This window comes from Paralichthys olivaceus, chromosome 3 (assembly GCF_024713975.1).
Source record: "Paralichthys olivaceus isolate ysfri-2021 chromosome 3, ASM2471397v2, whole genome shotgun sequence".
NCBI lineage: Eukaryota > Metazoa > Chordata > Actinopteri > Pleuronectiformes > Paralichthyidae > Paralichthys > Paralichthys olivaceus.
Window position 1 is genome coordinate 20879059 of NC_091095.1, and position 25532 is coordinate 20904590.

At 38.8% G+C, this 25532-nt stretch overlaps 1 protein-coding gene and 1 long non-coding RNA gene across 3 annotated transcripts; one reads left to right on the forward strand and one right to left on the reverse strand.

The window, feature by feature from the left end:
* Positions 1 to 2693: 2693 nt before the first annotated feature.
* slc34a2b (solute carrier family 34 member 2b) lies at positions 2694 to 10270 on the reverse strand. The gene is made up of 13 exons (XM_020080727.2): positions 10219 to 10270; positions 9909 to 9956; positions 9687 to 9815; positions 9476 to 9604; positions 9122 to 9265; positions 8667 to 8778; positions 8358 to 8553; positions 7815 to 7910; positions 7387 to 7498; positions 6372 to 6539; positions 5994 to 6110; positions 5769 to 5893; positions 2694 to 5308 (listed from the first exon to the last, which is right to left on the reverse strand). Exons 2-13 carry the CDS (start codon positions 9952 to 9954, stop codon positions 4775 to 4777), a joined length of 1908 nt encoding a protein of 635 aa, XP_019936286.2. The 5' UTR covers positions 9955 to 9956; positions 10219 to 10270; the 3' UTR covers positions 2694 to 4774.
* A 7213-nt stretch (positions 10271 to 17483) lies between these two features.
* LOC109625561 (uncharacterized) lies at positions 17484 to 23102 on the forward strand. Of its 2 annotated transcripts, XR_002202466.2 has the most exons (5): positions 17484 to 17568; positions 18279 to 18385; positions 21285 to 21435; positions 22192 to 22267; positions 22990 to 23102. It is a non-coding gene; the product is annotated as an uncharacterized lncRNA (long non-coding RNA). The 2 variants fall into 2 exon arrangements; XR_002202467.2 differs by lacking the exon at positions 21285 to 21435.
* Positions 23103 to 25532: the final 2430 nt, after the last annotated feature.

Genomic DNA, 25532 nt, shown 5'->3' on the forward strand with positions numbered 1-25532 from the left:
GAAGCCTTCTGGGGAAAACACGCGTCACCACCTACTTTGCTAAAAGTAATGACGCAGTAACTCATATGTCAGAGAGGGACTTTGTCTGGACAGTAGGAACATTGTGATGCTTTCATTGCAATAACCAGCTGTATGTACAATAGCCAGTATACTAGAAATGTATACAAAGCTGTATGTGTGGGAGAAGAGCGTTTGCCAGGAAGAGTTCAGACTCATTGGGAGGCTGTTTACTGGCACCAGTTCATACCACTGCAGAGCTGGTAGGTTTTCACGTTTATGTTGTTGTTCTCGGAAAAGTTTCAGGCTATAAGCTTCAAGAGATTTATTTCAATAAAATCATTGACGGCACATGAAAGTTCCAAGTCTTGGTTGCAATATACATATGTTAACTTATTATAGATATAACTGTGAAGGAGATAAAGCTCTTTTAACACAGCCAAAGTTTAAAAGTTCACAAGTCATTGGACAGATGCATATGACATCAAACAAAATCATGATACATAATATTTTGCGGTGTATCTTATACAGTCCGTGCTCTCCCAGAGCCTCACTGCAGGGGATTTTGTGGTCTCTCTTCCTTTAGTCTGGTCTTCAGCAAATAGCTGGATTGAGTTTAGGTAAAAACTCTGTACCCTGAGGGTATAGAGGGTATTCCATCTGTACCTTGAGAAGCCATTTTGATGCTCATTGTCCAGATGTTGTTATGAGGAATTTGACTGAATACGAACTCTAAAAACAATGGCTTGACCTGCTTTCCATTGTCAAAGGGTCTGATGTCAGGTGGTAGTGATGATGATGATTCTATTCCCACCTGGTATTAGCTACATAGCTTGCAGAGTCTGTAATTCCTGTCCTGTATCAAACTCATCAGTGATCTTACACAAATGTGTAACGTTGTCCCTGTCAGGATGTGGTCTTGTGAAAGCTTCTTGTTGGGGAATATCGAGATTGGCTTGTGATGATACAATCAATGAATGGAAAATTAGTACACAGCATTCTATCATTGCATTTCTAAATATATATTTTTTTGGATATTAGATTTTGTCAATATATGAGTGGTGGGGATCTTTTATGCCTATTTTACCCCCAAATCCTCCCTTCGTCAGTGGTTTTGCTGGATAATGGGTCATTTCAATGGGTGACATTTTTAGATAGCAGAAAAATAAGGCTACAGATGTAGACAACATTAGTGATGAATCCATTTCATCAAATGATATATACAAAAGTACTCGAACCTTGGGAATGAAGATGTGATTGTGTTCAACCACAGTCCCTCTGTGTGTTCTCACTTTCACCCGTCCACAGTCAGTAATTACATACTTGGCTGGCTGCTTCTGTAAAACCATCTGTATGACTGTTATTAATCTGATTAAGTCAGATTTCCAACACTGACTCTGTGGCTGTTCATTTCAAGAGCAAGACAATACACTATTACCACTCATCTGTTCTTACCTGAGCATGAAACCACAGCAGGGACGTAACAAGACCATTTTTCTTTCAGACATATCTGCCAAAGTTCATTATGAACTAAGTTAAGTATTTATTTGACTTTCAGCTTGTTCTGTATTGTATTTTGTTGTAAAACATTCTCCACCTGCAGCATATTATTACACATTCATCTAGAAAAAACAGGATTTGTATTTATTTTGCTGTATAAAACTCCTTTTCAGGACTATGAGGACCAGCTTGACATCAAGCCCCCACCTTTGGTTTGCTGCACCTGCTTGGATGGGAGATGGTGGGCACATTTATTATTTTCATTGCTTGACCTTATGTACTTCCACAGCCTGGCCCCACCCACTTACAACCTGAGCAGAAGTCTATTCAGACAAAGGCCTTTAATAATGCTTTAATATATCTGGTGTAACATGAGTTTCTAAACACCATATTTAAAAACAGAGCTTTGAAAAGTTTAACTTTAAGTGTATTTAGTTATACAGTTTTCACCTTACAAAGCGATAAGCTATGAAGTTGTAAAAACTTGTACAGTATAACCGTTTTCAGACATGACCTACGGATAAACTCTGACCCGACTTTTGCTTTTCACACATGGACACTGCAAGGTTTTCTGCACAGGTGCATTCACAACAGCAACAAATTCTCAGGAAAGAAGCATCATCAACCCTGCACTGGCTCGTGGTGAATTCAGTGAGCGATCTCACATCGGATTCTCACGGCTTTCTACAGACTCTGTTGTAGGAGGCCAGGCAGAGAAAGTAATCCAGAGGCTCTCACTTGGATATTTGCGTTTACAAATGCACTTCCTCTGGAGAAAGTGCAGAGAATATGTGGAGTTCATTGCAAATCTGAAAGCAGCTGATGTTTAGTGTCTTTCGGCTTACTGTTTTGATTCTTCTTCAGCCATGTGTCTTGCTCCAAACTGCGACAAAACACAGTTAGTGACTAGCAGGTGAGCAGAGTAGATAGTTGAGACAAAAACAGTGCCAACAGTGAATATTTGATTCACAAGGGACAGACACAAATTAAATAGTCCATGACTGCTGACTGTATTAATGAGCAACTGTGTGCTGACCCTAGTGGACAAATGAATCAGCTAAAGATGAACAAATGTATTTAAAGATGCAAACTATGTCATAAAGTTAAATTCAATCACTTCAGAATACAGACTCTTCCAATTTCTTACCAAGTAGATCACTAAAAATGACTAATCGACTACTTCTTGGAAAAAATAAGGGAAAGCACGAGTTGCCTTTATTCATGGATATGTTAGACAATCAACACAATCTTCAGATCCGAGTTTACAGCTTGTCAAAATAAAAGAACTGTTATTCAGCTCGATAGGAGCAAAATCAACGTTGTAAATATGTAAACTCAAAAGTAAGGCTATGTATAACTGCTAAAGTATTCTCCAGATACAGATTCTTTAATATGCATCAGTCTCCATTGCATTCCCAGTTGTTTGTAGAAAAGGTCACTCAGATTGTGTGTCAGGGAAAACCTGTTTAAAGTTTCTCTAGAGCAGTGTATCCATGGTTGGCTAGCGGAAGTGAAAGCCCAGTCAACCAGTGATATCTTTTTGATAAGTTGTGAACCATGTTGTTGCAAAACATAATGTTGAAAAAATATCCCACACTAAGATTACTGACAGCTTTTCTCGAAGAAGGATTGTGATGGATGGTTCGTTTCACATTTTACATAAACTAAATTCAAATATACTGTACCTAACCACTCTTAAACCAAGGAGTTTGTCAATGGGCTTCTGTATAGTTATCTGTATCTACCCTCCTTTGAGTTCTGTACTCTATCAACAAATTTTAATTTACACTTCCAGTGCTCCACTATTCTCCAGGATTTCCTTTTGAATTGTGCTGCCACCTGAAGAAAAAACTGGGTTACACTTTACATGAACTCCAGAATTGCACACTGTGATGACAGACTGTTTTGAAACCAGCCACAGTACGTGGCACATGCATTGTGTCTGATTATATGACATATATATCACTGTGCTGTTGACTTACATCGATTGGAAATAGACTTGGAAGTTTCTTTAGTATCTCAACGATGGGTTTTTGCCACCGAATGTCACAAAGTTTAATCTACTACGTCACAAAAACACAACTGAATTAAAGCCTCTGAATTATCCAATAAGCTCATTTAATGGATACAAATATTTGAAGGTGCAGGCACATTAAATACTTCCGTATTTAACGACTGTCCTCAAATCAGGTACATCACTTTGTCAGCACCTTGCGAGCGTTAACAATAATTAATAAAATAATAAAACCATAAAGGATGTGATTAAAGTCTCCTTTTGATCTTAGTGTCCTCTACATGAAGTCCAGTAGTGCTCCTCGACCTCATAAATACAGGAAGGGCAGATTCAAGGCACAGCAGAGTGGGTGGTAGTGTGAGGAGCTGATACTTTGATAAGACTCACGTGGTCTGACATGGCCATGTTGGGCCATCTATAGCTGTCGACAGTAAATTATTTAATTTAAACCAGACCCCTCCACCAAACTCTATTTCAGAATTTATGAATTACTTGTTCTTTTCCATTCAAAAACATTTATAATATATTTTTTATACAGTTATTTAATTCTTAAATAAATTAAATGTGGAGCTTGTTGGGAAAATGGCTTCCCAGTCTGAAGTCATAAACCTGCTGTTCCAAGGCACATAAGAATCTATATGCTCCAGGAAGGCATCATCTTGTAGCACACCCACAGGAATCTTCCTATCTGTTATTTGGAACAGATGCATGAGCAGCAATATCACTGCTGAATATCAAATGAACTAGCGGCTACAATAGATAACATTAACTTCAGGCTCTATTTACCAATTCTGTGCAATCTACATGAAACAGAATGAAAAAACACTCTTTAAAAATAGGAATTTTTTATTTACAAATATCATAAAGTCTTAAATACTGAAGGATAACAAATAATTTAACTGACACAATAAACATTTGAGTTTTGATGTTCAAAAGGTCAAAGGCCTCTCATAAAACTGCATCTCATAAAAAATATATAAACACGCCATAACATTCAGAACAACCATAGTTAAGTCATAGTAGACAGTGAGTCTCCACAATAAATTTAAGACGTCATAAGATAAACGTCACATGCCCAGAAACAGCAGGTTTACAATAATATGTCCAGCACTTCTCCTAATCTCCAGTGATTGATAGTGTTAACCATAGTGCATAATATATCATCCAATACAAGAGAATCATCAACATACCACAAGTGATGAACAATTACAAGTGTGTCACAAATGCATCACTGAATTGAGATACAAATTCATCGTAATGATATTACAGATTTGCTTTGGCAGCATCCTTCATGTCCTCATCATTCGACATGGCAGGGTTATCGTACATCTCTAGGCTCTTGGTGCTGTTCTTCCTAATCTTCTCATCCTCAGTGTTCTTGCAGCATTTGCAGCAGCAGCAGCAGTATTTGCCGCAAAATCCGAAGATCGTCGTCAGCACAGTGTCCCACGGTGCCATGGAGTGCAGAGGCCGGGGCAAAAAGTTCCAGTTGCGGAGTAACTTCGGCAAGTAGCGGGGGCATCGAGACTGCATTATATTGACGATTATCACAAAGACAACCAACGCAATGATGGGCACGCCGACTCCAACCAGGGCCTTCCAGCCAGCCAGTGACAGGCCGAATACGAACAGGGGGAGAAACAAGAAGCACAGGACGAGGTAGACGCCAGCAAACCAGCGGTATTTTGCCGTATGGTTGCCCAACCCTCTGGCCAACCTGATGGGTACCCGCATGAAGGGGATCGGATAAAACAGTAAGATACCCATGATGTTGAAGAAGAAATGACAAAGCGCAATCTAGAAGAAAATAAAAACAGAAGAATTACATTCAAACAAGGTTAACACTGGTAGATCTTAAAGAAAACAAGGATAAACATCAATGATTTGAGCTAAATGCTAATGTCAGCATACCAATGTGCTCTCAGTGATGGTATGTTTACCATGCCGTTGTAGTTTAGTGTGGTAAATTCAGGTTGACATTAAGATTTGACATGTTGATGGCACTAAATCAAACATTCTCTTTTATAAGTTTGTAGTGAGGGTTCATCCTCTGGGAACAAAATATATGCTTTCATGGCAACCCATTGTTTAGATATTTCACAACATTTTTTGTCAAATTCATAAGTGAGGGATCATCAGTCATTAGAATTCAGCCTCTGGGGACCCTTAATTTCTGCAGCAAAATTTCAATCCATTGAGTATTTGTGTCACACTGCAAAGAACAAGCTCACAAGGCAAACATTTAACTGTATCTAACCTGCAGCGAGTCTTCTAGTGTTTGTGAAGGACTAGCCATAGCAGCAAGTATGGCAGTGGTTGTTGTACCAATATTTGACCCCAATGTCAGAGGATAGGCTCTCTCGAGACTAATAACACCGATACCTGGTGAAAGAAGAGCAAAAAGACAAAGATGAATCCAGGCATCATTCTTAAAAAATTAAAGAGATGCATCGATACATCATTTATAAATGTGTCCACTCACCAACAAGAGGAGTTATAGCTGAGGTAAAAACGGAGCTGCTCTGAACGATAAAGGTCATCCCTGCTCCCACCAAAATTGCAATGTATCCAGTAACCCAACTGAAGGGGAAGGGAAAGTCTGTAGCCAAACAGAAACACAGGAGGTGAGCAATAAACCTGATGATGCACAGAGTGACTGTACATATTACGACCAGAGTTAAGGAGTTAAGTATTTGTACGTTTGCTTCTCCGTCACACAGCAGGACTGGGGGACCTGCAGGTGAACCAAAAACAACAGGAAGGCTGTACCTGTGTTGCTCATCATGCATCATCATTAAACCAGATGTGCCGACTATCAGACAGGCTGAAAAGTATACCATTTTATCTTTTCTTTGTGTACCTGTGTTGATCACTTTCTTGATGACCATGGCCACCTGCCCCTTCAGCATGGAGTTGAGCAGCTTGACAATGAGGATGAGGCAGGTGCAGAGGACGAGCAAGGACAGCGCCAGAAGAATGAGGCCAATTGCCAGGTCGGGCAGATCCGTATTGGCAAAAAGATGTTTGCCTGCAATGGATTGTCAAAGACATGATTGGCATGATAAGTCTTACAATCGACACAATTAAAAAAAGCTTAGTTTGATGGTATTTTGAAGCAGTGTTGGATCATGGGACTTCTTCACCACCACTGGCCAAAAAAATCTACGAAACTACGAATTCACCCAAGATGATTGTCAATCACATGTGAAAGACTATATATTGCACAAACCTGCATGAAAGGTTCTATTTAAATAAAGTTTGATTGGTGTATTAAATGAAAAGTCCCTTCACCTTGAATAGTGCAAGTACACATAGGTTACGTAGATATAACATAGATCTAGTAATGTTTTGATATTTTACTGAAGAATTGTTAAATATAACAGCTTTGATGGATGCATTAAAGCTAAGAATAGCCTTGTGCGTGTGACTCACTTCAGAGCAAATTTTCTTTGATCAGTGAAGCTGATTAAATTTTCCTTTCACATAAAAAATGTCCTTGCAGTTTTAAGTGTGCAATTACAAAAACAGACTGATGGTGCTTCGTGAAAAGTGTGTTTTTGCCTTTTAAAACACTAAAACTGTTTACTGCAATGGAGGGCAAAATACTTTGAAGAAACTATCAATTTTATGGTGACGTGGCTCAGGTGCTTCAGCGATCCACCATGAATAGACCTATTGAGCAGGCAGAAGGGTCGAGGGAGGGTTTTAGCTGAGTCACTGTAACGACTCAAAGGTAGTAATTGTCAGAACATCAGAGGGTCTGCATGAAGGAGGTTGTTGTTGTGGAATCTCACGTTTCACTGAGCTTTAGGAGATCAGGTAATCCTAATTGCTTTGTAAATGTTCTTTTTCCCCCAAACCTCGGGCACGCTTACATTTCTCTTGGTAATCAGTCCATGTCGTGTTCATCTCCGTCCAGGTCAGGTTTCCGTCTACCCAACAGACGGCACCGGCTGTGCAGTTCTCCACTGTCACATTCCAGAAAGTCTGAGAGAAAAAGTACAAAAACAGCTTTAAATGCAAGAAGAGACAGTAAAATGGTTAAGAAGTAAATGCAGGTTTAGTATGATAATCATAAAATTATCGTTTGCAACACTGCACCATTTATAAAATAACACACCTTCATAGTATGATCTAACAGAATGACAGTGGTCATAATACAAGGAGGTGAACATCAGTCATCAACACAAAAAAGCAGAGGTAACCATCGCTTTATCATGTGGTTTTACTGTTGTTGTGTTACGCTCAGTGTTGGCAAACTTATAATTTAATGCATATGATGCACATTGTTGTTTTTTCTTACTGTGTTGGTCTCCGTCTTGCACCACACTTTGATCAGACTCTTGTTTCTGGCTGCTGCGTCCCCGGTGGCGATGCCGGCGATCACAGATTTGTCCAGCTATGAGAAAAAACAATTTTATGTTTAAAAAAGGCTTTTCTTCTTCTTCTTAATGTCACTGGGGGTCCCCCCTTACACAAAACAATTACACAAGACCTATAGATCATGAAGCAGCGTGGGATCATGGGAGTTGTCATTACCAACACTAATAATCTACCAGACCACTGTGTCATGACCTCAATGTTCACCGATGAGGTCATGAATGGAAGTTTTGATCATATTATGCAGCAAACAACAATGAATAATCTTGATCAGTTATGACCAATACAAAAAAGAGGAAAGAAAAAACAGCTGATTGGCTAACTGGCAAAGTTTTAACATTATTGGAAACATTTTGGATAATATAAGTACACAGGTCAACAGAAATATATAACATAGGTCTAGTTATTTTTAGACATTTTAATGATGAATTGTTTCACATCATATATTTAACATCACCACATCTACCTGGATGATGGAGTCTGTGAGAGGGTCTGTGATGACGTTGAGCAGGTCGGGTGCGTTCTCTCCACCCTGGATGTTGAAGGAGTCGATGATAAGACCGGTGAGTTTGTACAGGACACCTGTAGCTACCTCCAGTGGGAGGAGAATCATCACAGAGAGCCAGTTGAAGAAGTCGTGCACCGTAGCACCGGCAAACGCCCTGGAAGAGAAGCAAAGAAACACGCTCTGTACACACTGTTTACGGTTTTACCATTGTCTTTTCTCAACTGCACACTCTTCACAGGATGGAAATAATCACATGCTCTGATCTACCTGCGGAACTCGTTTCGATCTCCTGCCTGCATCATGGCTACGATAGTGTTGGTGACAGAAGTTCCAATGTTGGCTCCCATGATGATCGGCACTGCAAACTTGACACTCAGCACTGAAAATAATAAGCAGCAATACATCAATGTGTAATAACTATAACAGAGATTCCATGCTAGGCATTTAATGGCTCTAAATTGGAAAAAATAATAAATGAATTATAATAGTAATTACACTATTGTTATTATGAGAATATGCAATTCATATAATTATACACTGTCCTGTTTATTATTGACAGATGCTGTTAAAGTAGTAGCACTTAAGTTCATATGATAAGGTTGTGTGTCACTTAAGGTTAGAACCACAGCTGAAGCCAATAAATCAGTGACTATTCAAGTACAAATGTATGCAATGTATCTTCCATACAACATGTATGTGTGTGTGTCTGTGTGTCCACTTACGTTGAGAGGACACCATGCTGACCACAATGGAGGAGGAGGTGCTGGAGCTCTGCACCAGCACTGTGACTAACACCCCGATCACCAGCCCAGCCACAGGGTTGGACAACACAACATTGTCCTTAAAGATGTCACCAGCAGCTTTGCCTGTGCGCGCACACACACACACACACACACATAGAGACACACACAAACAGGTCAAAAAAGGTCAAAAACATGGCAGAATAGACATTATTCATAAGCAGCACTTTGTTGCACCTAGCATTAACCAGTGAATAGGCTACACTAAATGTGCAATGATGGGTGGTGATAATCAGATTAAAGATATTTAATGTAAATCTGTGGATTGGTTTTTACCTCCAACCAGCTGGAAAGCAGAGCTGAGAACATCCAGAGAGCAAATAAAGAAGTAGAGAAGACCCAGCAGCAGAACTAACTTCAATAAAGCTGTCAGCACTCTCATTATCTTCCCTTTTGTGTCCAGCTCTGTAAGAAAAATAGCACTGAATCAGAGTCAGATTGTGTAAAGGCATCCACACTGTGTTGCACGAACAACGAGCCGCCTCACCTGACCACTTGACCCCAGTGTCTTCGAGCTCTGGGATATTCCAGGGATCTTCATCTGGATCATCCTTCACCAGGTCCACGGTGGAGTACGCAGGCAGAATGTCCTTCACTGGACTACCATCATCTGATGCTGGGCAATGAGCGGAGATGGTTTATAAGAAAAGGTGGCAACAAAAACACACTTTAAAGAGAGTCACAGTGTCTCTTAGAGAGCTGGACATACCAGTTTTTTGGGAGGAATTGGTCCCCACTTTTGGTTTTGGAGCCATGACTGTAAGGAAAACAGGAAAGAAGTTAAAACAACAGATGATTAATTCAAAAAATCATTGTCAGTTAATTTCCTTTTTTTAAATACAATTTTAAAGGATAAATAATAAAGCAAAAGCTGAAGTTGCTCAAGAAAACACAACAGCAGCCTCAACTTTTACATTTAGGACTCAACAGAAAATACACACATGTGATCAAATCACTCTCATGTGACTCAGTGTGTATCAGTGTGCATCAGTGTGTAACAGTGAGGACAGTGAACGCACCTGCAGCGGAGCTCTGAAGAGTAGGAGGCTTCACCTTCTTCACCTGTTGCTCACTGAGAGGCTGAGTGCTGCTTTTATACTCCCCCACCAACACACACACACACACACACACACACACACACACACACACACACACACACACACACACACACACACACACACACACACACACACACACACACACACACAGAGCTCAGTCCAAAGGCTGTGCACACATGTGCAGAGCACAGGTGACAGGAGGGTGCATCTGTATGTGGGCCACACAGCTGATCAAGCCACCATCTGCAGTCAGAGTTTTTCTGAGGTATGAGAAGAGAAGTTGGGAAGATTGGGAAGTTGTTCTTATATGGATAATAACATTTATAATAGTGTATTTTTTTTGTATAAACATTTTCAAAGAAGTCAACGACACTTTGCATAGGATTAAAAGAGATTAAAAAGAATGCATTAAAGGGAGTTTTATACCTAAAATATAACTGGAACCAATATGTATGTTTGTACAAAAATGTATGAGCTAACCTGTTTTCAGGTTTACGTCTAAGCTAAAGTGTAACACAAGGCACAGGTCATAGACCATTCCTTAATACTAAGTGGCATCAAAGAAGCTGCCCCCTGGTGGCTGTTAGTGGCACACTGCCAGGTGCATTTCTTCTCAGATCTACTCAGTGGTAGGTCAGAGGTCACCAGATAGTAATGTATATGTTATTCTTCTCTACTGGTCATTACCTCTGCAGAGCAGGTGATGGGTGAGTGTTTGTTTGTTAGCAGAATAACAAAAAGACTACTCAACCGATTTCCATGGAATTTTGTGGCAGAATTGGTGCATGACCCAATGAAGAGCCCATTTAATTTAGGTGTGGATCCAGGAATTCCGTCTAAACTTTCCTTGATTTCTATGAGTGTCATTTATGGATCTTGAAAAAAGAAAAAGTAGTGTCATAAGGTATGAACTCTCTGAGGGCTTTTCTATTCACTGCAGTGTTTATTTTTCCTGAACCACTGGATTGTTTGATAACCGCAGGACTCAAGAAACCCTTCACATGAAATAATATAAAGGAAAACGATTCTTTCAGGGAACTACTTGTAGCTTTTGTCCACACAGAGCTGTAGATATTAATTTATTATTATTATTATTATTATTATTTCTACCTCATCTTAATCTCCTGTTGGTCTATTCACATTGTGCACTGTGCCATCTCATGTTATATGCTGGTTATGTATCACACTGAAGCTAATTCACTATTTGTGGATCTCCTTGTCATTTTGCCCAATATTGTTTCTGCAACATAGTAGTTTCAATAGCTCTAATTGTTACTATTGCATTATCTACTACACATGAACAAGAATTTGTATACACACGCATACACTCTAAACCTCTCTCTCCCACTCTCACATGCACATTCACGGTTTTATTGCTCCCTGGATTGCACACGCATACAAACACGCTTGTCCGAACACACATTTATGGCTTATTAGCCTCCTTTTATAACGGGTGATGTGGCTGAAATATGACCGTAACAGCAGCATGCATTACTTCTGAAATCAATGGAGTAAATCTAAGTCAATGATTAATCTTGGATTTTGTTTCAGCTACTCCCAAACTGCAGTAAAATAATCACAACAGATTTAATACTGTACTTATAAAAAGACGGGTTCATAGAGTTGATGGCAACGAATCAACTCTGAAAAAACAGACCTCTGTATTTTAAATCAATAATAATAATAATAATTTTAATAATGATAATTATAATAATTATTATTATAATACATGAGACATAAGACATTTTATTTTATTTTGTTACCAAAATTAATTTTATGTGAAATCTGCTCCAAATATTTCGATCCCTCTGGATGATCTAAACAATTTTAAAACGACTGTGTCTAAAACGCAAGTCATCCTCTTCGAATACGGCTTCCATCACTTTAAGACCAAAGCTCCTGAGTAAAGAAAAAAAAATATCCCAGTGCATTCTTTAGTAAAAGCTATCATAAATAAAATGACCGAAAACATTGATAGAATTTATCTTTGCCTCCAGGACTAAAACCTGATATTCTAAACACAACCTGTATATTGTCGAGCTTCAAAGCAACAACTCATAAACAGTCGTTGCACTGTAGCCTGTTGCTACGACACAACCGGTCATAGGAATGCTGTTGTGGGCAGTATCTGATAGATGTGATGATATGATCATACTTTTTCTACTATTCACAGTCCAAATAATAACATACACATGACTGTACTGTATTATTACCCTACGCATAAAGCTCCACTCACTATCATTATAATGAATTTATCTAATGATCATTTCTCAAGTGGTTTATATTTTTCAATGACTCTATTATTAAAACACATGCTTCTAATCATCTTCAAGACTGTAGAGATTCACCACTGTTATTAGAAACCATTCTTTTTTATATTAGTCATTGCCCAAAATTTTTAAAACATAAACAAGCCTTTAAGTTCATATTTGCCATCTCTTTTTACAAACATACATAATATCACATGGTAACAGTTTCATGCACTTCATACATTATGTGTCCTATTTTTTATAATCAACTAAATCCTTTTGGCACAAAACTAAGTAATCAGTTGCATAACTGTTCTGTATTTGAGCCTTCAAAAGTAACAAACCCCAAATAACACATCCACAGAGAAGAGAAGAGCCCATTGAAAGTTAAAGTTGAGTTAAGCATTCATTTAAAAATGTTTCCCTCGCCTTCTGAGAACTAAAAAGTAAAAGTACAGAGCAGAGCTACATTCCATTGACCACATTCAAATCTTCAGTGTCTCTTTAAAGTTAATACGGACGACAAATGCTTTCCTTGTTGTGATATTGCCCTTTGGCAGTAGTAAATCACAATTTCAATCTATATTATATAACTGCAGTACTGCAGGAGTGATTATTAGCTACTTATTATTTTGCAGGTATAAAAGCAAGTTGATAAGGGATTATTGATCAAATATCTATAAACAGTTAGCTTACTGATAACTAGCTGTTAGTGCTGGCGCCCACACTCTCAGCTCCTGTGCAGTAAAGACCAGTAATATTATGTTTTTTTACATAACATGTACAAAGTTATATGACCCAATCTATGGAGACGAGTGGGAGCACAGACTCCAGCAGAGTGTAGTGCACAGGGGGGTAGCCAATAAGGAAGCAGCTTAAAGTACCAAATTTTACAATTGGCCTGGTCATTTATTGACTAGCCCATTTGGTTTGATGCAGCGGTTTTACCCTGTGTGACTTCAGGAGACCCACATATGGTGGAGAGATCAGCTGAGGCTTACATTTAACCTTTGGAATGCTGCTTTCATTGCACCTCCACCCACACGCTAATCAAAATACTTGTGTATATCATTATGTAATTTTTTTTATAGAACAATAATATATATAATTTTAATATCAAGCAAAACAATTTCAAACTCGTATTCTCTCTCTTCTCCCTCCACAACACAGCGTATACCTGTCTCGTATTGTCTTAAATGTAAACTGCGGTTTTCTTTATGGGATTTTTTTGTGATGTTACTGTCAATCATTGGCTTGCAGGGTGGCCGAGTTGATGCCTCCTATCTGCCATGCTGGCACAGTACACAGGGGGTCAAACTGTTTGCCCTCTTGTTACTGCGTGGGCCACCCTGTAGTACAGCACTGTTAGTGGGCCGTGCTGCTGAGCTGTGCTGTGAGTTTCCATAAAACCATAAAACTCAGCTGTTGGTCTCACCTCTCATCTTGTCCAAACTAGTTGAGTCACTGAAGGCCTTGAGACGGAGCCTCCACACCATCAAAGTTACGGGCAAAGTGACAAATCTGTTTTGATCCTTGTATTCCAAAGGTATTGATTAAAAGAAAAGAAACAACAATAACATTACATATTAAATATGCCTGATATAATAAATCATATGTACATTCCACTTTGACCTTTAGCAGCATGGAAAGCCCCTTTTATGTAAGATCTGGGACAAAGTTTGGCATCTGGAATTAAAATAATGTAGAAACACTACACATCAAATTAAAGTATTTAATATGTATGAGTACAAAAACCCAAAAGCATATGAAGGTGTCTTCTAAAATATAATCCACTTGTTGAGTGGATCCTGCTGCCTCCACATGGTCAATATGTCATTTTAGATACTGTCTGCTATTGTGCATTAAAACGTCAAAGACTTTAAAGACATTATAGGTGGTGTATGGAGTATCATCCCATTCACACAGTTAATTGTGCACTGAAGTGGTGCTGGGGGTCACAGGGGTCTCCTCTAAGCCTGCTGAGACACGGAACCATTGTGGGTATAATGAAATTCAAACATTTTGTGTCTCATCATCATTAAAATATACAACAATGTTTGCTTATAGTATTTTAACAGTTTCAAATGTTTTGCAAAAGGCGATCCACTCTGTAACTTACAATAACAGAAAAATAAACACTATCTAAATGTGTATATCAGCCGACTCAATCAAAAGTCAGAGTCAACTTTATTGTCAATTCTAACATACGCATTGAAATGCTGTTTCTCTCTGATCCCTGGTGTAAACATTGATGTATAAGTACACCATGTATAAGTAACAAAACATTTAAATACTCAAGTGACATAGCTATTATTCAACATATAAGTGTTGAGGAATTTTTGACTATCCTCACACATTACTGTATATGCCACTATATATTATGTATATATAGTGTATATTACAATATATCGGGACACCATTAAGATAAGAGTGTCCGGCTAATTCCACAGATACTCCCTCCTCTCTCTAAGCAGTACCCAAGGTCAGGTTATAGATAAAGGACCAACCAACAGTACATTGCAGTGTCTACGCTCAGGGACTTTCATATCTAACTCAGATGCCCCAGACAGAGAGGCACCAACTTCAACTCTTTTGCATATTACACCAGAGGCAAGACGTAAGGACACAATGTGGTTTAGGAATCCAATAGGATGCAAACACCTACATGTAACATAGAGAGTGAGACCGATTCTAGCCATTAATGGATGTGCTGTTGGAGTGGGTGATGCAGGTAAAGGAAGATATATGGGGATGCTGTGTGAGACATCTTCAGACTTGGGGGTGATGGTGGCTCATGTTACTCTGTTAGTGTTTGTATATTGTTGCACCTTCTGGTCTCCTTGATGCATCAAGGCTACAGTAAAATCTTCTGCATTAGACATCAGCTGCTGTTCTCCTTTCACCAGCTTCCAGTAAACTTCCATAACAGTAAGTACACAGTCAAAAAGGACTGCAGTGTGTAATTGTAGTGCAAACCAGAATAGAACAAAACTAAATCAAGCAGTGTGAATATAATTTTTACAATGAACTGATAAAGGCCCAAGGCTCATCAGGCGCCGCTGCTTGTTAAAATGATATCTGTGATAATGACTGAAGATAACTGCGATTTTCATTAATATTTGTATCGACTTCTTTGTCTCTGGATGATGATGGCAGAGTTAAGTGTGTAGGTGATACTGGAAGATGTTGTTCTTCACATTAAGTGTGAATAAGATGGATCAGATTGATGAGAGAGCTTAGGTTATGTTATTATTCTATTTATATTCAGAGTTTATGTCACCACAGCAGCCATCAGTGCAGTCAAGCTTCTGTTCTCCACTGAGGGGAGCTGCTGTGATGCTGTCAGAATGTTCACACATCCACCAGCAGGTGGCGATAAATAAACATGTAAAGGTTTACGCTCATGTCATGGTTTGAAGTGGAAACACAACTTTGCTCATTGAGGTCGTCCAATATTCTTTTTTTCTTACTTGACAGAAACCAGAGATGATTTGTTGAAAAGGCCAATGAGGCCCTCATCAATATATACAAATTTAAATATTTAACAATATATAGCAATTCACATATTCATCAATATATTCATATATTCAACAACATATACAAACAAACTGAGTACATACACTTACAATTCTTCAGTACAGTATACTAGTACTACTAGTATTTCCATTTTCTTCCATGTTGCCAGAGGTTAATAATTTTACTTCTTACTCAACAGTTTCAGCTTCTTTGAAGATTCAGATGAATAATGCAAAACCTTCTCACTTCAATTTCAATAAATGCTAGCTTATTGCATTGAATGTAACCATCTGCCTGTAAATATTTTAACTTTGCACTTTTAATAAATGAGCCAAACCTTTGACTAAATTCGTTTCTTTGCTTTCAGAGAGCGAGAGTGTTTTCAAACACTCTCAGGCTTCAGCAGATCTTTGAGCAGTGATCACTTTAAATGTAAATGCAGACTTTACAAAGTTTTTAATCCTGTGCCTTGTTTGTTAGTATATACTATCTATGGCAACACAGTTTGTGGTACCTGGATGTATAGATGTTGAAAGTTGTTGCAGACGCTCCAGTTACCTAAAGCAGCCGACTGACGAGGCTGTGCATCAAGGTAAACTATCGCAGCCATTCGTCTGATGTGAAATGCTGCTTTCCAGCTCAGCTCCCACATGGGTGCATCAGACTGTGTTCACCAGCGTCGACACTTGGCCGACCTTGGTGATGATTGATAGGAAACACTGAGTCATAAGTCGTCACACACACGGTGATGGGCGGCCATTCCTCATATCACACAGCAGGAGAGATGAAATATGAAAAAGCAGAGCTGATTTTCTTTAGATTCAATGAACATACAACCCAGAAGACATGTCTACACATTCAGACTTGTTTTAAGTTACATTCGTATTATGTCTGCTCTGAACATCATTAATAAATATTGATCTTCATGTGACATAAATGTGAGACGCATAAATCAAATACTGTGACACTCGTCAACTAATAATATAATAACTGTGGTGACAGTCAAACTCACTTTGTGGGTATACTCTGGGAAAGTCTAGCTCGAGGGTCAAACAAAGATGGCAGACTCAGCAGAATTCTTGTTTAAGAGGTGAACAGTTTTATTTACAGTGCTCACAGATCTCAAATCATAAACTTCAACTAAACAGGTCACAGTGGTGAACACACACTTTATGCTCTCTACTCTCCTGGCACTGCAGACTTCAGCTGTTTATATAGGGGGTTCAATTCACACCTTCAGTCTGAACCATCACCAGCAGGTAACTGGACACAGTATTCTTCAGTATTCTTCCTGCAAACACAACCTTCTAACCTTTTGTTCCCACTGTAGAAGCTCTTTCACATCATTAAATTGCTCTTTCAATGGAAATACATTGAAATGTAACTAATGCTGCTTTGAAATGACAAAAGAAAATGTTCCTGAAGAAAAGAAAACCTTTGTCACTTGGTTTGTCCCAGTGATGTCACCAAGAGTATTTCAGAGCAGGAAGTGCTGGGCAGCTCTCTCTCAAACACTGTCCTGCATGGTGGGTCAAAGGAGCACATGGTGAGTAAGACTAAAAGAACAATCAAATAATGCTTTAACATGCAACCTAATAAAAGAAATCTGAACTAACTCATGGTCTTGTGTTTACTTTCATATATGTACTCTGATGTGGATAGTAAGTTATGCAATGTTACAAAACTAATAGTATGTCATAGTAAAATGAACATGTGTAGAAACTAATGAGTGCAGTGTGGTTAGAAGGCATGAGAAAGGAGCGTCCTCTGTGTTACATGTTACATTTTAAGTGGTTCTTATGACACTGATGTTTGTTCAAATGTTTATTTTTGGAAATGTGTTTTTTGATGCTGTGAAAATGGGGTGAAACCTCAGCTGAGACTGTCTCATGATTGGTTGAGCGTGTATCAGTACTGCGCAGACTGCATAAGATACATGTTTGGCTTCATTTCTGGACAGTGGGACGCTAAGTGGAGACACATCGTCCATTGCCATACAGTGTCTGTACCTAACCCAGGGATAACATTGCACCCCCAAGAAATGTTTGGTTTATTGATTTTAATGTGAAATACTATTATTTATTTTACTAATTCTTTATTATGATAGTAAAATGAATAAATATACAACTAAAAAACTACTTTTTCAAATAACATTAAGCAAAAAAGTTGCAGCGCATGCACTGAACTTGGCAGATCCTCAGTTTTTCAGTGACTCAGCATTAGAAACGTATTGAATGTTTTTTTTTACCCCTAAAGGTCCATGTGTGGAGACCCAGTCAAATCCTGCAGACGCCTGATTGTGCCGGTGACAATGTCGACCTTGGTTGTCACTAAGCTGGACCGAGACAGACTGGAGGGTGGAGGTGAGCAGGAAGCGTCTGTATACTTGTACAAACTTAAATGCATTTCTGTCACACCTGTTGACTGCAACCGCATTGTTTGAAAAACGATTTGAGGAGCGGGCGGTAACCCTTTAACCAGTGACCTGGCTCTTTTAGCTTTTACAAAACTGAGAGAACAAGACAGGAACTAAACCACTGATGCCTTCACACTCAACCACAACTCAACCCCCCCATTATAATAAATCTAAAGACTGTTGTGGTTGAGGAACACATGTAAAGGTATTATGGTGCAAAACAGCTTTTTACCTGTGACAATATAATATGTAGGTGGCGAAAATAGCCACACACGTGTATCTGTAGATTTATAGTCACAGAGAAGATGCTTTAAAAGTGATGTTGCTGATGGAGCTGTAGTATCGAGGTCCATCCAGTACACTTGCTCGACCAATTGTGAGTCTCACCTGTCAATCGTGATATTACCAGACAGAACAAATCAAAACTTCAGTGTGAAACTAAAATGACAGAAACCCTCTTTGATCAAGTGAGAAAATAATTGCATTGGAAAAAAAGTAACTGAACAAATCAACTTAAGAAGTTAAAAGCAAAGAATTGAAAAGCCATAAAGTGTGATCGTGGGGTGGGCGTAGGGGTTGGGGCCACAGAAATTAAAAGTAGATAATTGGAGCAAAAGAGATCAGGTCCAGATGACTAAACCAATATTGAAGTACTATAGGGCATAAGATTTCCAATAATGGCTTTATATAGAAACTTATACCAATGCAGATCATTGTGCCAAAGAGGACCACCAACCTTGTTGTGAAGGACACAATGGTGAAGACCACACATCACCATAAATCTGAGGATGGAATTATACACAGAATCCAAGAGTTTAAGAATAGAGGCAGCAGCATTACATCCAAGACAGACATGAAAAGTGCCTCAGCAACCCAGTTTTCTGCTAATCATTGGAAAACTGGATCCTGTTCCTCTGAAAGTTACCAGTACTTTTGCCACAGTTTACTGGCAGGACTGTGGACATGATACTTAAGTGTACGTTTCTCATCAAGCCACATACCAGGAGATTTATAGTCTGTGACTCTCTCGACAACCGTTTCCTTCATTGTGGTTCAACGCAAACTATTGAAATCAATACTTCTGGCTCTAGAGAACAACATACATTAGTCTTATTTGGGTTTAATACTAAGTTAAGATCAATATGTGCGGCCTGTAGGGCATTGAAAGATAATTACAGGCTTTCAATAGCAAGCCTCAGTCAGCAACACAATATACAATGATATCATCCACATGCAGATGAAAGCAACAATTATTTAAGGATGATGAATAAATAAATTGGATGATAAATAGATTCAGACCAGTATTGTGGTAGAGACCCTGTCTGAAGTTCAGATTTGATTAATAGTTAAAACATGTCATTAGCTGCAGTGTGTTTTGGTGTCACTGCTGCATGTACAGTTGTGGCGATCCAGATGAAATAAAGCAGGTATAAGGTTTGACTCACATTACTGAGTCAGTTGGTGAAGGTGGGGGATAGGACAGTGGGCTTCTTTATTTAGTTACAGACAAAGCTGGTTACACCATTAGATTCAAGATACAAAGACAGCTCTCTTTACACAGTGGTAATTCAAGTACTCTGATGTTGTACCTATTTTGTATGCTGTATATGCATCATGATAATATCAAGTGCATTTCCAAAAAAGGCATTTCAAAATGCGTTATCAAATGAATTTTCAAAAACATTTGAAAAAATATTTTGGCAAACATTCTACCATTTTCACCCAAAGACTTCAGATGATTTCAAGAGTTTCCCTTAAAGAGAAGAGAGAGAAGTAGAGAGAGTATGAAGCAGCTGACCTTGTTCACAGCAGGTAGTTCAGTTCTGACAAGTACAAGTTGCTTTCCTTTCGGTGCCTCATACATATTTCATCCAGCTATGACACCTCCTCGTGGCCGGATCACAGTGCTTTAGACATTGATGTCCCAACAACTGCTGCGGCTGCAAACATTATTTCTGGAGGTTACTGGGCACAGAGACACTGACTGAAGCACTGAGGGCATAGGGCTGATCAACAACACAAAAATATTTCTCAAGTGACTTGAAAACTATAATAGAAACTCTAATAAATCACTAACATTATATGTACTGCAGTGCCCATTGTAAACTTTGAAATTACCCATTTGTTACTGTTAATTTTCTGCAGCTACTTCAGAATTATTCCTTGTCATTAGTGAGTCCTCCTCACTTTCTATCGCTTTGTGCTCATCCTACCTGGTTCATCTGCAATGAAGATTTTATAGTCAATGATTTTCATAAAATGAAACTGAATTTGCCTCATTGTTTGTATGTGGTGTATATATGTTTTAATGATTTACCTAACTGGTAATGTTTCATACCACACAGTCAGCTCAGTATGAAGCAACAACACAAATATTGTGCTTTTACTTACAAACTGAGTCATTCTGTGAATTTTATAACCATGATGGAGATCTGCATCTGAGTCTGATATGTGGAAATAAAAAAAATCTGATTATCAAAAGTATTTGGCAGTGATTGTGACTTGAGTTTAACCCATTTGCTGATCGCTGCTGTAGTTTATCTGAGGATGTAGAAGAAGTCAAGTTAAATTCAGTCCATAAACTAAAGGCACAGTGCCTGACCCACATTGACTACTACAGAGTGCTGGTTGTCAGTTTACTAAATTCTTATTTATATTAAACCTATCACATGCACCAAACTCTGCAATGCACTTTCTTGGGCAACTTACAATAACACACGCAAAATGTGAAGTTAGATGAGTGTGAGGACAGTGCAATTGTTAAAGTCAACCCTACTGACATTTACCGTTGCACAATGTTACATTTGCACCTGTCTGAGCCTTAATCCTGTTCATTTTCTATGCAGATGAATTGCTGCAGGGATCCTGAGTGTTCAGCAGTGATCTGTAGTGCAAAGACAGGATTACAGACGAGGACACGGTGACATTATTGTAGAGGTTGGCCCAGACAGACACGTAACAGTGTCCCATGAGAGAGGGTCTCACCAGCCTCATGAGGTAGAGCCACATCAGTCATGATGGCGCCCTTGTTCAGTTTCACCACGTGCAAAAATAAATTAAATAATAAGAAAAGCTTGACTAAGTGAGAAGGTTGTTTTTATAATATAACTTAATGATAACATAAATGCATACATTTTTTATGAACTATAATATACAGAGAAATGGGTTCCATTATTTTATTTCAATTAACTGTTACATTAGCTTAATATTAAATGTCCTTATTACAGTGATCTAAAAACAGTTACAGATTTTTGCGTTATAAGTTTATAACAGAGGACACACAAACAAGGTTATTGTTCTGCAATGAGAAAATGTTTTTCATTCCAAAGACGTCTGAATAAACTCATCCATTAACCACGTGGTCAATGTCCTACTTGAGATGAACAACGTTATGCAGAACATCTCTGATGTGTTCAGAGCCCTCATGTTGGCTCATGTCGTGTTCTCCCAACACCACACGATGCTCATCTCCTGGCCTCTCATAGTTTCTATTTTAGCTGTGGTCTGTCGTTGGCTGCAGTGGTTCTCTAGTTTATAATTGGGATATAATTTGAGACAATTTAAAATGTAGATCCCTGCCAAGGTCAGCCATGAGGGCAGGCATCCTCTCCATTCACCACACTGGCTCATATCAGGCTTGAGTGCAGACTACAAACGCATTATAATGGATTCTCTAACTGAGATTAATTTAGTGATAAATCCTAATGTCTGACATCTGTTTTTTGGGAATAACTGTTCTACTTCTTGATTCAGTCTGACGTCTCCAGCCGAGCCAAAGTACTCACCATATGTTGCCTGAAGCATCAGTGACCAGTTACTGCAGCATGAGGTCAGTCTGTGGAGGAGACACACACATACACACACTCACACTTGTTTTGATCACTTCAGCCCTCTTGTACCTCCTCAGTCTGTCTGTCAACCCAAACACAGATTATCCTGAACATCTGTTATCAGCCTCCACAGCTGATTGTAGCTGCAATAAAAACTCCACAGATGCATCAGATCGTCTGCCAGGACACTTAAGAGTCAGGATGTTCAACTGAATGTTTAGGATTGCAGATGTGAAATATTCTGTGGGACATAAATCAGGTCCTTAATGTTTTCAAAAGAATTACAGAATTCTTGAGAATATACAGATGCATCGTTATGCAAAAAGACTGTTAAAAGAATGTTTCTGCACTTGGCAAAACAATAATTGATTAGTACAAGTACATTAAAAGTCTGTCTGCTGAGGAAGATCATGTGATACAATCAAAAGGTCCAGTACGGGTACAGAAGAAGCCCTTTAGTGAGATTTTGTCAACTACTGTTTCCAAGGTAAAAAATTAACTTTGAATAGAATTTTAAAAAGTGTTTAGGAGAGAACTTTCCATCCTGTTCACCACATGAAGACCAATAGTCCAACAGATGTAGTGCACATGTATATAGACAACATAGCTAGAAAGTTGTATATTTTACATTTCTGCAGGAAGCATTGAGAAGTTAGCATTAGTGTTGCAATGAACACATCAAGAATCTAATAAAGACCTCATTACTGCATTGTTTACACAGTGATCTAAGGACGGGCGTGGGAAATGAATAGTTGCTACAAATTCTGAAATGCATTGCAATTCTCTTTGTATTGTATCTCTCCTTATTAAATAAACATGCAAATATAAAAAAAAATGAACCGGCTAAGACAATTTATCACCAAATGCTGTATAATAACACACACAATAAAATAACATTAGCGTATGTATATGTATGACAGCATGCAGGTAAAAATGAAAACCGCGGAGACCTGAGGGGAAAACAGAGAAACTGAGACGAGGGCTTAGTGTCGTCAACTGTCTCGGTGCTCAGAGAACTGCGAGAAAGAACTTTTCTGCCTGCAACCACAGAACTGGATAGCTTTGGGTTACCTTCAAGAGAAACAGTCCTGTAACAACTTTCTCTCCTTTAATAACATGTTATACATTCAGTGAGGGGCCTGCGCTCTTGCTGAATCTGGACCCAATTCTTCACGCTTCACTCAGACAGTATCCTGTCCTCCTGAGGGGAAACTAATATCGCTCTCTGGAGAACAAGGCGCACATCTATAAATTTCCCCTTTTTAGAGAGCAAATCAAATCAATATTTCCTCAACAGCTACAAGGCTTTGCTTGTTATCTCTCCGTGCTAAGATAATTCCCTACACTGGACACTGCATGAAGATTTATGGAGCAGACATGTGCTGAATGTTTGCATAACATGGCAATGACAGAACTGTGAATAATTCTAATGAGGGCTGCAGAAGTCCCAGCTCTCAGTTAAGTGACCACTGATGCTGTTTACAGGAGGCCACTCAGGTGGGAACTGTCAGTTAGTATGACAGAGTGTGTGTAGAACAATAAATTCTATAAAGTTAAACTGTGTGGAAAATAAATCAATGGCACATTTAAATCATTTCAATGAGACTAAAGTGATTTTATTTAAGATGCAAATACTGGATTTTACACTACTGCACCATTAGCTCACAGCAGGAAGGTTCTGCTTTTGAACCTGATGGCCGCCTGGGGTCTTTCTGTGTGGATGTGTATGTTCTTTTCATGCCTGCATGTTTTTTCTCTAGTACTGCAGCGTCCTCCCCAGTCCAAAGACAAGCAGCTTGGGTTAAATGGACAATCTAAATTTTCTGTCTGTGTTAATGTGAGTGTGAATGGTTGTCTGTTCCTATATGTTGTGATAGACTGCCGACCTGTATGGGATGTACCCCACCTCTCCATCAATGTCAGCCAGGACTGGCTGGAGAGATGGGTTCAGTGGTTTAACCAATGATTGGATGGACACCACCGCTATTTTACTATAGCATTTCAATCACAAAGAGACATCCAAAGTCATTAAGGAGACATTTAAACAGTTTTTAACATTTTACCGAAAGTGGTGGAGCGACTGACCAAAATACCATCATGTGGAGCAAAAGAAAAGTCAAGTCATTCTCTAAATAATAAAAAATGTAATTGAAAGCAAGTAATTGCTGTATCAAATTACCGCACATAACATTTAATGGCATAATATATTTTGATTTTATGATGAAATGATACAAGCTGTTCCTAAACCGTCTGCATCTACAAGCCTTTCACAGTTTTCTTTTTGGGCATGGCATTGTTCTGCTGAACTATGTAAGTCAATATTTCCAGAGAGAACGCAGTGAGCTACAGAAGCAGGTCTGCGCTCTTTTCAGTGGTAGCTGGAGACAGAGACAAATGACCTGAGACCAGCCAGCGCAGTCTCAAGCCAAGAATATATCTCCTAAGGTTTTCAGATATGTCAGAAATCTGACTAGTGCAGCCTGCAGATGGAGGAAATACTGCCAATTAGACCTTCGAAACATAAATCACATTTTATTGCTCTGTCACATCAAGTGGCCAATATTCAGTTTCCAGTCAACGGGAAGAATATCAGTCATTAATAGAAGTCATAAAATGTACTGTATAAAGTGTATGCAGCCTCTCACGACTCAGTTTGTGATATTACTTTTCACCACAAGAGAGGAAAAATGTGAAGCACAAACATGATATTTTGTCAAAAGCACTCTATAGCATACAGTGATTTAGAATACTTTCCATAAGGCCAGAATAGGTTGAATTAATTTAACACCATGGGAAGTATAGTTTCATTATAGTTCAGTGACAGCAGGTGATTAGCTTTCAGTAGCTTATAGCCTAAATGTGTCAATTTAATGGTTTCTCTCGTAAACAAACACCACAAGTTAACTAGGACACTTGGAGAGCTCTTACCTCCACCAAGGCCAAACAGCCCCCCTGTAAAACCGCATTTAATTTTACTAGATCCAGATCATTATTTGGATCTGAACCTGATTGCACAAACTCATAAATACCAGCCTCATAAACACACTGATCCATGAATCAAAGATCTGCCCTCCGATCGCACAAGATTTTAATGGAAATCTTTTGAGTAGTTTTTGTGTAATCCTGCCAAGATCACAACAAAGGTCATTACAAACTGGATTCTATCAAAATGACCAAGGAGGGCATTTCTGACTGTTCATAAAATTGAACTCATCACACGCAAATTGTTATAAAGCACATGTAAATGTAAAGTTGCACCATGGC

Coding starts and splice junctions, on each gene's coding strand:
- slc34a2b (XM_020080727.2), bottom strand. CDS start 9,954: ATGGCTCCAAAACCAAAAGTGGGGACCAATTCCTCCCAAAAAACTG. Junction 9,266..9,475: donor TGCTTTCCAGCTGGTTGGAG/GTAAAAACCAAT, acceptor GTGCGCGCACAG/GCAAAGCTGCTGGTGACATC. Junction 6,540..7,386: donor GACTGATTACCAAGAGAAAT/GTAAGCGTGCCC, acceptor AATCCATTGCAG/GCAAACATCTTTTTGCCAAT.